At 31.3% G+C, this 15,608-nt stretch overlaps 1 protein-coding gene across 1 annotated transcript; it reads right to left on the bottom strand.

Moving 5' to 3' along the window:
* Positions 1 to 9,854: 9,854 nt before the first annotated feature.
* Positions 9,855 to 11,403, bottom strand: LOC113859492 (polygalacturonase-like). The gene is made up of 4 exons (XM_027492251.1): positions 11,284 to 11,403; positions 10,851 to 11,162; positions 10,228 to 10,746; positions 9,855 to 10,073 (listed from the first exon to the last, which is right to left on the bottom strand). Exons 1-4 carry the CDS (start codon positions 11,401 to 11,403, stop codon positions 9,855 to 9,857), a joined length of 1,170 nt encoding a protein of 389 aa, XP_027348052.1.
* Positions 11,404 to 15,608: the final 4,205 nt, after the last annotated feature.

Below are 15,608 nucleotides of genomic sequence, written 5' to 3'. Positions count from 1 at the left end.
GTTCAAGAAAATCCCCACTAAATAGTCTTGATTAATTTCCTTTAAGAAAGCTGCATATTTCTCAGATTGTTCGACAAACTCTTCCACTGAATCTGTTTGTTTCAGCCCAAGCAAAATTTTGAAAGGTTCTTCATCATAGTTGGTTGAAATCGCCTTACTACCTTTGTTTTGAATGAATCCCATGTAGGATTGGGATTGCAAGATTTCCACCATTGAAACCAATTCAATGCCTTTCTTTCCATTGCTACCATAATCGCCTGCATCCTTTGTTCTTCTTGAACTCCTCTTAATCGAAAATACCTCTCTAAACAATTTGTCCACCCATATGCCTCGTCACCTATAAAATTAGGAATTTTGAGTTTTCTCCATTGCATATTTTTTATCAGACTCAGTCGTTCTCGTTCTGAATCAAAATCTAAATTTCCCATTGCAACAATTCCCCTACAACTTCTGTGAGATTTGAAATCATATCCTCTAACTTCTGAAATCTTTTGTCTTGCACATTTTCTTGAAGATCACAATCTCGACTCCAGTTCTACAATGTGCGCTCCAAGGCTTCGACCCTTGCCTCCATTCTTGTTCTTCCCATGCATCAATTTTCCATAGGATTGTCATTTAGCACTAGGATCGGTGCTTTGATACTAATTGATAGAACCAAATGTTAAACTGAATATGAAAGAATGTTTCTTTATTGCTGAACCTAATTCCCAATTCTACACATATGTAGTACATATTAGGAATATGACGAATTATTACAAGATTCCAATATCCTAAGGTAATTCGAGAGACCTCACTCTCTAGACCAATCTATTCTATTCCAACTGAAGAAAACTGAACTCATAACTATCTTTGTGCTCTTATTTATATTGCTAAAATAGCTAGTTGTCCACTATTAACAGAATTGGTTATTTACTCTTTTATTTCCTGACTAGTCTTCTTTCTTCTACTATATACATGTTTGAATCTATCAATGACCACTTAAGAAGACTAGCAAGTTTTACTAGAGAGCAGATAACTGATACAGAGATCATTGTAGATAATAGAGATTATTATGAGGAGGACTTGACACTGGAAGAAATAAAGGGCTCATTGATTAAGACTAGGATCATAGTCTCAGTATTTTGGTGTGGGACTGATCTGCTCATTGGGATTAGTGTATCATGATATTAATATTATATAAATCAAGTCCTAATGTATTTTGGATCATGATTTGTACGTATGAATCTTTTGTATTCAAATGATATTCTATACATATATTATTCCACTGTTATAGTGTAATTTATTTAGCAAGTTATAATGTGTTGGTAAACATTTATTTATATTTATCTTTTAACGTTTGAATATCATTTAATTGAATAATATAAGTGAAAGTTTTAAATTTTCACTAAAGTTTCCATATCATAATCGTAAAGAAATCCATTTAAATTTTTAAATTTACTATAATTTAAAAATAAATGAATAAATAAAGAACATCACAGTAAAAGAATATAGTTGTGGTGGTATTGTGTCTTGAGGTACAAAGAAGTCATTTGCTTCAAAGTTATTCATAGCCATGCATGAAAAATAATAATAATAATAATAATAATAATAAACAATATAACAATTAAGGATGAAAAGTTGATTATATTGTAACCACAACACATTTACACACCTCAGTTACATTTTACAAAATCTCAACATTTATAAGTCATAATTTACCAAATAAGAGAAATAAAATTACTTTTAGTGAAAGTCAACTTTCTCTTTCTTGTTGTCCTCCTCCTTTTTTGTATGAATGCTTTCAGTACGAGAGTATGAATGCTTCTTGTATGAGACTTTTTCCCTTCTTACAGTATGTTTCTCTAAAAAATACACAATATTACTTAACACCATTTAATTTTAAAAAATTATTTGATTTGATTTATTTTATATTTTTTATTGTTTATTTTATATTTTTAATTAAATTTAAAATAATAATAATAATAATGAAATATAATCAAACATGATTCTAAAGCAATCATACAAAATAAAATTTGTTAAAAATAGACTTTGAATAAAACTGAGTGTTCACAAGTTTCAAACTTTATGAGGAAAGAAAAATACATGGTATAATATTGTTAATTAGAAAAAAGAAATAGTATTTGCCGGAGGATTTAGTTAATTGATCATTACCAAGTAGTTGCAATAGTCCCTCTTGGTATACAATATATTTAAATTAATTCAAGTACAATGATACAATCTATAAATATTAAATCCTCAAAAGAGTATTTATATTAATGAAGCATAATTATTTTGCTATAATAAAATTAAATATACTTAGAAATTATGATTAAGAGAATTATTCTAATGTTTTGACAATTATTAATAAAAATAAATATGGGCAATAAAATTAAAACACTTAAATAATTATTCTTAATTTGATAAATACATATTTTCTTAAATATTAGGGACAAATATTCATTCTTATTATTACAAATTTGTTTCTTAAATAAATTTCATTCTTGACAAAATAAGATTTATAAACTTTTTCTTTTAGGAAAATAATAATTTATTTAACATATTTATACATAAAGCATAGAAAAATGAATATTTAAGTAAAATAATATTTACCATTTCATCCTTTTTAGTGAATCAAACTTATATTTATAGTTTCAAAAATTATATTCTAATGAGTTTATGAAAATATAGCCTTTATAATTATGAAGTCTCTTCCCTAAATTGGGCAAAAAAATGAGAATGTTACATCATGCATTATATATCATACGACATGCAAAATGTGTACTTAATGTCTGGTTATGAACAAAACTTCTTATATGATATTGGCTAAATAAACTGTTAGAAAAAGTCAAGTTTATATACTAATTTATATTTCCACCTATATGTTATTTTCTTTCTTTCAAATTCTAACTGTTTTATAAGCATTTGAAAAGCCTTGATAAATGCAGATTTTACTAGGATTTTATGTAATTTTCTAGATTGTTTTTTATAGAAAATGTAATTTGAAATGTAAAAATTGCACAAAAAATATAAATATTCAATAAAGTAAATTGTTTTCTTTAATAATTCAAATTGTGTGAATTTAATAGAATTTTGATGTAATTTTGTTAGTTTTGCAGGGAACTCTGAGTTGAGATCATAAGGTTGGAGGATCAAGAGAGAAAGTAGAAGAAAGTAGCAAAAATTGGAATTAAGGAACAAGGTCTGGTGAAACAAGAGTTGGGCGTTATCACTTTTGTTCACAAAAGTGATTGTTCCAGAAGCTTAATATTGAAGAAAGACCTGCACGTTATCACTTTTGTGAACAAAAGTGATCATTCCAGAGAAGCTTCCATCAAAGCAAGATGTGCATTATCACTTTTGTTCACAAAAGTGATCGTTCTAGAGTGTAACGCTCTAAATTTCGGTAATATTAACTATTGTTATTAATATAAATCTAAATGCATATATATATATATGTGTGTGTGTGTGTGTATTTTTGGATATATGTTGTGGATATATGTATGCATGATATGTGTATGCAGGATTCTCGTTGTAGCGAGAGAGCGACAGTTTGGGGTGCATTTCTGGGTGCAGTCTCGCTGTAGCAAGATTTTGCAGAAACTAGGGTGCAGTTTCTTCTGATATTTTTGCTGCAGCGTGAGGGCGTGTCGCTGCAGCGAGAATATCTTGTTGTAGCGAGAGTGTCACGACCAGAAAAAGATTTAAAGGGGGTTAGGGTTCGAGGAGGGTTATTTCTCCCTCTCCCTTTGAAATTCCTTGGATCCTCTCATTCCTAAACCCTTTTCTACTGATTATATTTCCTCTAAAGCCATTTGAAAGCTCGATTGAAGGTTAAATCCGTGTGGGGTGATGAATCCATATTTTTACTAATATTTTACTATAGTTTTAATCCATTTGATAAGGAAAAAATGTTGGAAAAGGCAGAAAAACTCATAAAAATAGAAGAATTGAATGTTGTCTTTAAATACATAGTTATTTTAGCATTTGTGTATTTTCTGCATAGAAATTAATAATTCAAGCATGTTTTGTAGAAAATCCTGAGCAAAGTTCATGAAGATGGAAGATCAATAGAGAGAAAGAAAAAAAGTATCAAGTCTGGACTCAAAGAACAAGATTTATGGAGTTTGGGCTAGGCGTGATCACTCTTGCCAATGAAAGCAAGTGATCCAAAGCTTAAATGAGAAGTAGAGTTTGGGTGTGGTCACTATTATCAGTGAAAGTGAGTGTTTCTCAAAAGAACACAGTGTGCATTATCACTTTCGCTGGTGAAAATAACCATTCCAAAGAAGTTCCAAACATTGCACACTGGGTGTTATCTGTTACTCTTACAATTGCTGTTGTACTGAAAGTAAACTTACTAGCAAGTGTACTAGTGTTGTTGTAGCAAGTTATAAAAAATCTTAGAATCAAATTGAGTTCCAAGTATCGTCCTCAGGGAATAAAGTTCTCAATTACCACTTCACAAGATCACAATTAGTTGAGCTTTACAAATTTCAGATGGATTTGGTATGAATGTATCAAAAATGAAATTAGAAAGTAAAATACAACAGTTAGTACAAAAGTATATAGTAAACAGATGTAGAAAGAGTAGTTAGGAAATTGTTTCACCAAAACTTCAACATTGAATCAATAAAGTTCTGAACTTTCAAGCATTTAGATGGAATGACAATTAGTTTCACGTTATATTAATCAAAGGACAATCCCTTGCCTCAATGAATCTAACATCTAATCAAATCACTCTAATCCCTTAGATCTAATCCAATCAAATGCTGCATTAAGTTTGAGAAACCAAAAGATTGCAAGATTAAGATATCTTATCCCTAAGAAACCAATAACCTTGGCAATTAATTCAGATATGAGAAACAAATTCAATTCCCATTGAGAAGAGTTCCTCTATGATTAGTAGATCAAATTTCCATTCAATCACTACTTTAATAGCAGAATCAATCACTCAATCCAATCCAAAACTCAAAGTTCAGATCCAAAATCAATTCAACATTTTCATTTCAGATTCACAGTTCCTAACCATAAAGAGTTTAAGCAAGCATTACAAAAAGAGAAGAGAAGAGAAGAGAAGAGAAGAAGAGAATGAACAAAGAAGAAACATCTTCAAGCCAATCTCCAATCTAATCCCTCAAGAAATGAAGCTTGGTGTTCGTCCTCAATCTCCCTCTCTGACTCTCTCAACAACAAAAACAAATGGAAAATAAAAAATGAACCAAAACTCTAAATTCCTGAGCTAACTGTCTTTTATAGAATTCCCGCTTTGCTGGCATGATTACTTTTGCCAGCAGTAGTAATCACGCAGAGACTAATTCTTTCTTTCCACTTGTGCGTGTTCACTTTTGTTGAAAATAGTAGCCACGCAGAAGCTTCCCTTACTAATGTCATGCGCGTGTTCACTTCTGCTAGAAATAGTGAACATGAAGAGACTACCTTCTTGCGCGTGTTTACTTTTGTGGATAATAGTGAACACGCGCAGCAACTCTTCTTGGAGGACTCTCTAGAACGCTCACTTTTTCCAGAAAAAGTGATTACGCAGAAGCTCTTCTCAATGCAACCTCTCTGGAACGATCACTTTTGCCAGCAAAAGTGATTACGCAGAAGCTCTTCTTCATTTTATGGTTTTGGAGTGATCACTTTCACTAGCGAAAGTGATCACTCAGAGGCTGTTCTTCAATTATCAACTTCTTTCCTCCAATTTTTGCTACTTTTCTTCTATTTTTCCTTTGATCATCCAATCCTCATGAACTTAGCTCAGAATTCCCTACAAAAGCGTACTTGAAATGTCACTTTTTACATAGAAAATTAATGAATTTTAAAATAACTATGTTTAAAAGTGACATGCAACATTTTATTTTTTTTAAGGGTTTTCTACTATTTCTAGCATGTTTTCTTTATTAATTGCACTAAAAACTATTGTAAAATACTAGTAAAATATGGATTCATCATTATCACTCTTGCTGGCAAAAGTGAGTGTTCTAGAGAACCTCAAGCTCAGCAAACTTCAGCATGACCACTCTCGCTAGCGAAAGTGAGTGTTCCAGAGAAGACTTAATTTTAGCCAGAAGTGCGTGACCACTTTTACTGGCAAGAGTGGATGTTCTAGAGAGTCCTCAGTTTGGCGAGTTGTGCGTGATCACTCTTGCTCTCGACAGTGATCACGCACACTCCTTGTCCTCCTGTGTTGCACTCTTATTAGCGACAGTGAAGGTTCCAGTCTTCCAGAAACTACATGAGCCTCTGCGTGGCCACTCTTATGAAGCAAAGTGACAATGCCCAGAGTCGGGAAAATCTATAAATTGCAGAAATGCTCAGATTTTAGGGTCTTTTGTTCATTTTTCATTTTCACTTAGTTCCTGGGTGTGGAGAGAGTCTGAGAGAGAGAGTGGGGATGAACACCAAGCTTCAACCTAGAGGAATCGGATTGAAGATCGGTTGAAAATGCTTCTTCTGCGTTCTTCCTCTTCTTCTCTTTCTTTTTCTTTCTCTGCTGCAATGGCTGTGTAATTTCTTCATAGTTAGGGATTGTAGATCCAAAACGAACATGTTGAATTGATTCTGGATCTGAATTTCAAGTTTTGGAATGGATTGAGTGGTTGATTCTGCACCTTACGTAGTAATTGAATGGAAATTTGGTTAACTAATTTCAAAGGAACTCTTGTCAATGGAAATTGAATTTGTTCTTCATATCTGAACCAATCACCAAGATTATAGCCTTCTTAGGGATAAGAGAACTTATCTTGCAATCCTCTAGTTTCTCACACTTAAAGCAACATTGATTTAAATCATATCTAAGGAATTAGAGTGATTTAATTGAATGTTAGGTTCACTGAGTTAAGGAATTAACCTCTGAATAATACAACGTGAAACTGATTGTCATTCTTTCCAATTACTTGCAAGTTCAGAACTTTATTGATTCAACATTGGAGTTTTGGTAAAGCAACTCCCTAGCTATGGTTTCTACCTCTGTTTTCTCACAATTGTTTGTTCATTGTTCTATTTTTCTTCTTATTTCAATATTTGTCAATTTTAATTCCAAATACTCTTTGAAATTCGTTAAGCTCAACTAATTGTGGTCTGTAGTGGTAATTTAATACTTTTATTCCCTAAGATCGATACTTGGGACTCTAACACAGTTCTATCATTTTTTATAACTTGCTACATCAACACTAGTACATTCGCTAGTCAATTCAACTTCTCCTTAGAAGTGTGACATGGGGAATGCTTGGAGGTGAGTTTTAATGATTAGGGTTTTCATTTTTCAACCTCATTCTCTATTTTTGTGGTTTCCTTAGGTTCTCATGGAATTCTTCCATGTGTTTGGGCCGCAATCCGTGTAGGGAGCACGTCCGTGGTCAAATCCAAGTGTGAGTCTTCAATCCAAGGTAAGGGGAGACTCTACCTATCTCAAATGTGTTGTAATTCTTGTGTGTTTTGTTAATTAATGCAATATGGCTGAGATAGGGAGTAGAAATCGTGTGTTGGATGGAAATTGGTGTGCAATGTGATATGTGCTAGAATAGTTAGGCCCCGTGCAAGGGGAATTGTGTATGATGGAATGCCATTGATTGGTGACTTAATGATATTGTGAATAAATGAAGGCGATGTGCCGTATATTATGGATAAAATGTGGGCTATGTGTTGTGTAATGTAAATTGAATGTAGGCTATGTGCCGTGTGTAAGCATGAATATTGCGTGTGTGAATGAAATGTATGTGAATGTAGCGTGTTAGCGTCATTGTAATGTGCTGTCAATGGTTCAGCGATACACTGGGGGTGTGGAAGATAAGAACAGTAGAAATACCTTGGGGAAGAGGGAGTGGTGGTGACACCGACTGTGGAATGGGTGCACCACGGGCCACACACTCTCTTTCTGACTAGACCTCTGACCACTATCTTTGCTGAGCGACCCGTGACTGCTCACGTGGTATCCGTGAGAGGGACAACTGACGACTATTCATGGTGTAAATCTGTGATCACAGTGCCACAGTGAGTGTGGCTAGCGTGCATGTACATGGGTGTATGACTTGTACTTATGGATGTGAAATGCTACCTGTGATTATATTTGTTTAATGTATTGAAAATGTGTTAGAGGTGAGACTCTATGCTGACTGTGTGTTTTTGGGTAGTGTAGAGTACTCACCCTTACATTCATTTTTCAGGTAACTAAAACGATCAACATCGGACTCAGTGAAAGGGGTAGATGGAACTGCTATAGGACTAGTATATAAATTTGAAAATAATGTATTTAAAAAGGGTCCTGTAGTAGTACTTGATGAAGATTGTAACCCCTTTTTCTTATTTTGAAATATTTGATGAAACCATGAGTTGAGAACTTTATTTGAAATGAAACTTTTATTATCCCGAAATTGCAAAATTATTATTTAATGAATATTGAAAATAAGGTGTTACACAGAGAGCCTTTTAGCAAAGCAAGCTGTGCATGATTGCTTTTCCTTACAAAAGTGATCGTTTAAGCTGCGCGTGACTCCTATTGTTCAAGAAAGTGAACACGTGCAGACCACGAATCTCTGCGTTGCTACTTTTATGAAAAATAGTGATCATGCCAGAAAGGCAAGAAATTCTATAAATAAGATATTAGCCCAGAAACTTGTATCTTCACTCATTTTTTCATTTCCACACCTTAGGAGAGTTAGAGAGGGAGATTGGGGGCGACTTCCAAGCTCTAGACCTTGAGGAATTAGGCTGGGGGTTGGATTTATGAAGAAATTTTGCAGCTCCTCTTCTTCTACTCTTTTTCTTTCTTTTTCTTTTAGGAACATGTTCTGATTTTTTTTTTGGTTATGGATTGATGGATCTGGTTTTGATATTGTAGATTTATTGTGGATCTGAATTTTAAGATCTTGATTGTATTGAACGTTTAATTCTTTCCTTAATGCAATTCTTGAATTTGCTATTCAATTGAATTGAGCCTAGAGGATTTTCATCAATGGAAGTTGAGTTAATTTCTCATATCTAAATTGAATGTCAAGGTTATAGATATCTTAGGGATAAGAATTCGTGATCTTGTGATCTCTTAATTTCCAATGCCTAATGCAATGTTTGATGGATTTACACCTAAGGAATTAGGGTAGTTAATTGAATATTAGGATCAATGAGTCAAGTAATTGAACTTTGATTAATCTAGTGAAATTGATCATCAATCAATTAAGGAACTTAGAGTTCAGATCTACTTCAGTTTTGCAATTGATAAAGAGGTGAAATCAGTCCTAACTTCATTCACATATCATTTTATTTCTAAATTTGTCACTTTATTTTGCTGTTATTTTCTAATTTCTACAATTTATTGTTTTTGTTCTTAAATGATTCAAAACACTCCAAATTTTGTTTAGCTCAACTAGTTATTGATTTGTGAAGTGGTAATTGATAGAACTAATCCCTGAGGATGATACTTGGACTCAAATTGAATTCCAAATTTTATTACTTGCTACAACTACCTAGTACACTTGCTAGTTAGTGTTCTCTTAGCTTAGTGACAAGCCTCTCCCAATGCCTTTGTTTTTGTTTTGCAAATCTTTGATGTTGTGTTCAAGGACACCGATGTTCTCAAGGATCATAGCAAGATTCCATAGTAGGATTGCTACATCAGAAACACAGTCGCATTAGCTGGATCATGGTCATACAAGGAGATTCTTACTAACACATAAAATTTCATTTCTTATTTAAAAGGTTTTATGTAAATGATTGTAGTTATACAATAATCATGTTAGACTATGTATTTACAATTGATTATAACTTTCTCACATCACCTTACTTCACAGGGATGATTTGTCTACTCTTGAAAGGAAAACAAAAAGAAAATCCCTAAAATTTTATCAAAGAAAGAGCATTGTGATAATTAAATATAATTTTTAAACTGCACAAATAGGAGCTTTTCCTATAATTATAGGCTTAGCATTAGAACATTTAGCAGTCGCCTCTACTCCATTAAAAGTGAGATCAACATCGGTTAGCTCTATACTCTCACATGGTACACCACTGCTACAGATAAGAGTCAGTCCTTCTTGAGTTGCTGATGTGCCTTTAATGTTCTTGAAGTAAATTTTGCTTATCTTGATTTTTGATGGATTCTGTGACATCAAATGAATTCATAAAATGGACATAAATTATTCATTTAAATCACCTTTGTATTTAGACAATTCGCTCACTAAATTTAGGTGTAAGAAGAAAACTAGTTAAAATAAAATCATTAGCTTATGGATTAATGGATAAAGAATTAAATACCTTTTTGGAACATTGGTTCCATGGGCAATACTCTTGATCAATAATGATAGGGTTCTTGACATTAACCATCGTAAGATCTTCAAAATGCATATCACTTATTGTTATGGTTCCTGGGGTATCAGGCCAAGTCTTGATCCGCACACCATTGTCCGTTTTTGTGAAAGTACAATTCTTAACTAGAAGACCTTCTACAGGCTCTTCATTTTCATACTTTCCAAGGCTCCCAACGCTAATGCCATGACCAGGTCCACAATTCACATTTTGGATGGTTAAATTTTTACTGCCATCACCTATTGAGATGCAATCGTCTCCAGTACCAATGTTAGTGTTAAGAACTTTAATGTCAGTTGATCTTCCAATGTGGATTCCATCAGTGTTCAGACTATTAGCGGGGGCACTAATTGTGAACCCATCAAATGTGACATTGTTGCACCCCAAAACATTGACATGAAAATTTTTACTATCCTTGGATGTAATGTCACGAATAATTGAATTATTGACGAAATTAAAACCAAAATTCTGTTTACATTTCAAGAAAAGAAACACAATTAGATTACTATTTTGTAAAGATATAAGCTATGTGACATTATTATTTGAATGCCTAAATTAATATTGCTTATTACCATGCAAAGCATATGGCAATTCTTGTTTGTTGAACAATCATTAAGTTTCCAGGCAGCTTCTCCTTGACCATCAAAAACTCCATTACCTGATAGCGTAAAAGAGTCAAGATACCCAAACTTGACCCATTGACCAGCGTCCTTGAGGTCATTCTGGCTTATAGGTGCTCGAACTGTTCCATCAACTTTAACTTCAACAGGAGCCTTACATGGACCTTTGACATCTAATGCACTCATTTGGTATGTACCGGCAGGAATTACAATTTTGACAGGAGTAGTTGATGCACATGCTTGAGTCCAAGCACTTGAGAAAGCCTTATGAATGTACAAGAAACATAAAAAGAAAAGAAAAGACCTAAGCCTTGATTTTTTCCCTAGAATTTGTAACAATTAGTTAAATCAATTTTCTTTCATCAATGTCATATAATAAAAATACCTTAGCTATATTTGTATTTGGTGCTCCTCCAAATCTTGATATATCAAGGACTCCAGGTTGAGCTATAGAAAAATTTGTTAGAAATAAGAATAAAACAATGTTAGCGATGCTAAACTTCATCTTAATTTTGATTAGTATTGGTGACAAACAAGCTACTTTTCTTACGGTGCTTCAAAATGTATTGTGGCACTATTTATGTTAGATTGGAGACTTTAAGGCCTCAAATAAGGTAATTAATTTTTTTCTAAATATGACATATGCTAATTTTTAACATTTTGATTGATTGTTTCCTATTCAATTATTTGCAATTCATTTAACATCACTCATTAAAATCCTATTGCTTCACATGATTAAATTTGATTACGTCAACTCCTATGTTTAGAACTATTTATGCACGCATATAAGCAAATATAACCTAAACAAATATTTCTAACTCAAACTTTTTTCATAAGAATAATTTTACCACTTTCATTTATAATAATAATAAATTACAAAAAATATAACATATTATTTTAAAAATAATTATAACATAAATTTGTTGTAGTTGTAAACACCAAATTTTGATTTAAAATTTTTTATTTAAAAAAAAATCTGAATCCTAATATTACAAAAGAAGAATGGAATTAAAAGGTTTCAAAGAAAAAAACAAAAATTTGTCTTAATAAAATAGGAAAATTTTAGAATTAATTTTTAAAAGGAAAATAGAATATGACAAATAATCAAACTCTTGAACCAATGTTACTTTATACATAAAAAGGGAAAAATTCAGAATTTTTGGCCTTTTGTAAAAACCCTAGCAATAAAAGAAAAAAGAATCATGGATCAAGGGGGAGTAAAAAAAATTTTGAGAGGAGGCATTCTTAAATGTGGAGAGAAAAAGAGAAAATATAGAGAAAGGAAGGTTAGTGGAAAGGAGGAAGAACAAGAGGCAAGCAAAAATTTTCAAGAACATCAAGTAAGTTTCATCATACATTTTATACATTTTTCTTCTTCATACATATTTATATTTTGAATAAACATTTCCTATATCAAATCAATCCCAAATGACAAGAAAAAAGTTTCAAACCACCACTTCAAACATCCATGTCTCACCACCTCTCCACCCATTTCTCCATCTATCATCATCCACAAACATAAAACTCACCATAAAAAACTCTTTTCCTACCTTTTCTCATTCTTCTTCCTTTTACTCTCACTAACCTTCACCACTCAAAACCATGGCCTCCATTAACTTCACCTCCACCCTTCCATAACCTTTTCTTTTTTTCTTGGAGAAAAGCACACCCCTAACCCTAAAGTCCTTCCCTCTCAAATCTAAAAAAATTAAATTTGGGACCATTTTACCCTTTTTTTTTATTATTTTTTTGTCCGAATTTATTATTATTATTATTATTTAGTTCAACATACAATTTCTTATTTTTAGTTTTATTTATTTATTCATCATCATTATTATTTGTTATGATGATAATTATTAATTTATTTAATGAATGAGTTCTTATTATTTTTTTTTATGTTAGCCTTATTTAAATTATTTTATTTTATTTTATTTATTTAAAATCTCTTAATACCATTTACTTTATAATATCATATTTGAGTTAGTTTTTTTTTATCTCATTTTAACATTAACAATAAATTATTATTTTTTCTATATTTCATTATTTATATCATACTTTTTAGGATTGTTATCTTTTATTTTATTTATTGTATATTTGTATCATATTAATGCGATTTAATTTTATATTTATGATTACTTTATCTTATATTGTGAATACTAAATTACTTATTTTTTTTGTATAATTAATTAATAAATAATAATATAATTGTATCAATTTATAATACTAACGTATAACTTCTCTATCATCATGTTGATAAAGTCTATGTGTACCTACGTTACCAAGACTTTTTGCAATATTAGTTTATCATATATTGTCATTAATTAATTAGTTAACCACTTTAATAATAATGCAAGATGTATTTCTCTTCTAAATACTAACTTACAAATCAACCAACTAATTTAAATCTAAATTATTTTACTAAGAAACAATTTATAATGCTAATGTGTAGCGACTCTACCTTTATGCGTTATAAATTGTCAAAATCTATGTGTACCAATGATACCTTAGATTTTACATAATATAAATTTATCAAATAAATTTTTTAATATTTTTATTAAATGAGTATCTTCTTTAATCAATTCAAATAAAATTATTTTTTATTAAAATAGAATTAAGTTCATATTTTAAATTTTCTTAAGTCATATTTCAAATTTGGATAAATTAAATTACTATAATTTCTTCATTTTATAAATTTCTATAATATCGATTTGTAATTTACATTGTCTTCGATAGTCTAATAAATTATAAGAGGTTTATGTATAGCTTACGCTATCTTAAATTTCTTTCAATATTAATCATAATTAAAATTAAAATTCAAATACTCCATTTACAAATAAAATATTTCTTAACGATTTGCAATATAGTTGTGTGATTTTTCGTCACTTTCTATATTGTTTCTTGTAGGGTACATGTATAACCGCGTTATCTTGTATCCTAAACATTATAATTTTATGAAAATAATTTTAATCTCAAAATAAATTTTCTTTACTGAACTTAATTTTAATTAACCAACCTCATAACTTTTTAGATAGAACTACGTGGTTTTGAGTTCCCCATTGCACCCGGGGATACGTAGGAGCGGGAACCGAACCCGTCAAGTCAAAATAATTTTTAAAATAACCCAAATAATATTTCAATAAATAATATTTCTTCTTCTAAAATAAAATAATTAATGTTTAGGGGTTAAATAAATGTTTTTTTCAAAATTAGAATGAATTTGCACAATTAATTTTAGGTAACCGTTTTTTAAACGGATGTTGTAGGGTGCTAATACCTTCCCTACACGTAAATGACTCCCGAACTCGCTTTTGGTTTCAAAGACTATATTATTTTAAAAAGTTTTTCCAAGGTTTTTCTTGAAATAAACTTTGGTGGCGACTCCTCTGATTATCATGAAAACGTTTTTCGTCGTACCGTTGCGACTGCCCGATTGCGACAGATGGCGACTCCACTGGGGACATCTTTTAGAGAGTCAAGCCTTTGATAATTGATTGTGCGAATTTGTCTTATTTTGTTTCTATTTGTTTAATCCCTTTCTTTTTTATTTATTTGAGTTAATTGTAGTGTTTCTTTTATTCGTGCATGTATTTCGTGTATGAATTGCGTAATCTCATTGTATGCTCATATTGATATTGTTATTAATCCTAGGGTAGATGACTATTGATAATTTGTATATTCTCGTGTTGTTTAATTTTTGCAGCTTTTTATTTTTGTTGAGTTGATAAGGTTTGTATGCTCCTTCACACACTACCACTTACACATTTATCACACACTTTGAGCGGGGCCCTATACCCAGGTCTGAGTATACCTAGGATTTGAGGGGTTATGTAGCGGTGTCATTTTGGATGCACGTCCTATTTGGCTATCGTGAAAACCCTAGCTAGAGTTTGACCTTTTCTTGATGTCCCGCATCTAGTAGACTCCCTACTGTTGTGGTCAACATCAAGGATTGGATCTTAGCTCTAGTGACCTTTTAGGATTACAAGCCACCTTTTGTGAGTTTTTACACGTAAAAGAAAGTTGTAGATCTTTAAGTTAGACCCTTTAGGTGACCTGAAATAGGACACAAAAGGGGGTATTCTTTCCTTATTTACTCTTTTAGAAACCATGTGAATTATTAGTGCCTTAAAGTTTTAAATAAAAAAAAAGAGAAGAATTTTTTTTTTTACTATATTTTGGAATGATATAAGGACTAGTGATTCACATGATTCTTTCAATTAATTTTTCTTACATCATTATCATTTCATATATCATTGCATATCATTTATTTAAATATCATGCTTGTTGCCATCCTTCTGACACTTGTAATAAATTTAAAATCAGTTTTGAAATAAGGTTAAGGATGACAATTTGCATAATTTCTTACATCATTGCATTGTCAGATGAAGCATTACCCTTTTAAGTATCAATTTAGATTTATCAAAAATAAATTTCAAAAGATCTTAAAAAGGGTGATGATTCATATTGTCCTCGCATTATCGTGGTCATCACATATTTGTCTCATTAATGTAAAAGCTGAGTGGATTATCGATTCATTTAGAATTAATGTTGATTCTTATATGGATGTTTATCTATTTAGAATCAATATTAATCCTTATGACTACTAGGATTCTATGTTAATGAAACAAATACAAGATTTGAAATAATTTCTCATCATTTTGTTTTTATTTATAGGTTGAGAATCACAAAGTTGTTTGAGTATTTGAGAAA

The sequence above is a fragment of the Abrus precatorius genome, unplaced genomic scaffold, assembly GCF_003935025.1.
Source record: "Abrus precatorius isolate BTA unplaced genomic scaffold, Abrus_2018 Scaffold2, whole genome shotgun sequence".
In the NCBI taxonomy this organism is placed as follows: Eukaryota; Viridiplantae; Streptophyta; class Magnoliopsida; order Fabales; family Fabaceae; genus Abrus; species Abrus precatorius.
This window is presented reverse-complemented; position numbering and strand designations above follow the sequence as displayed.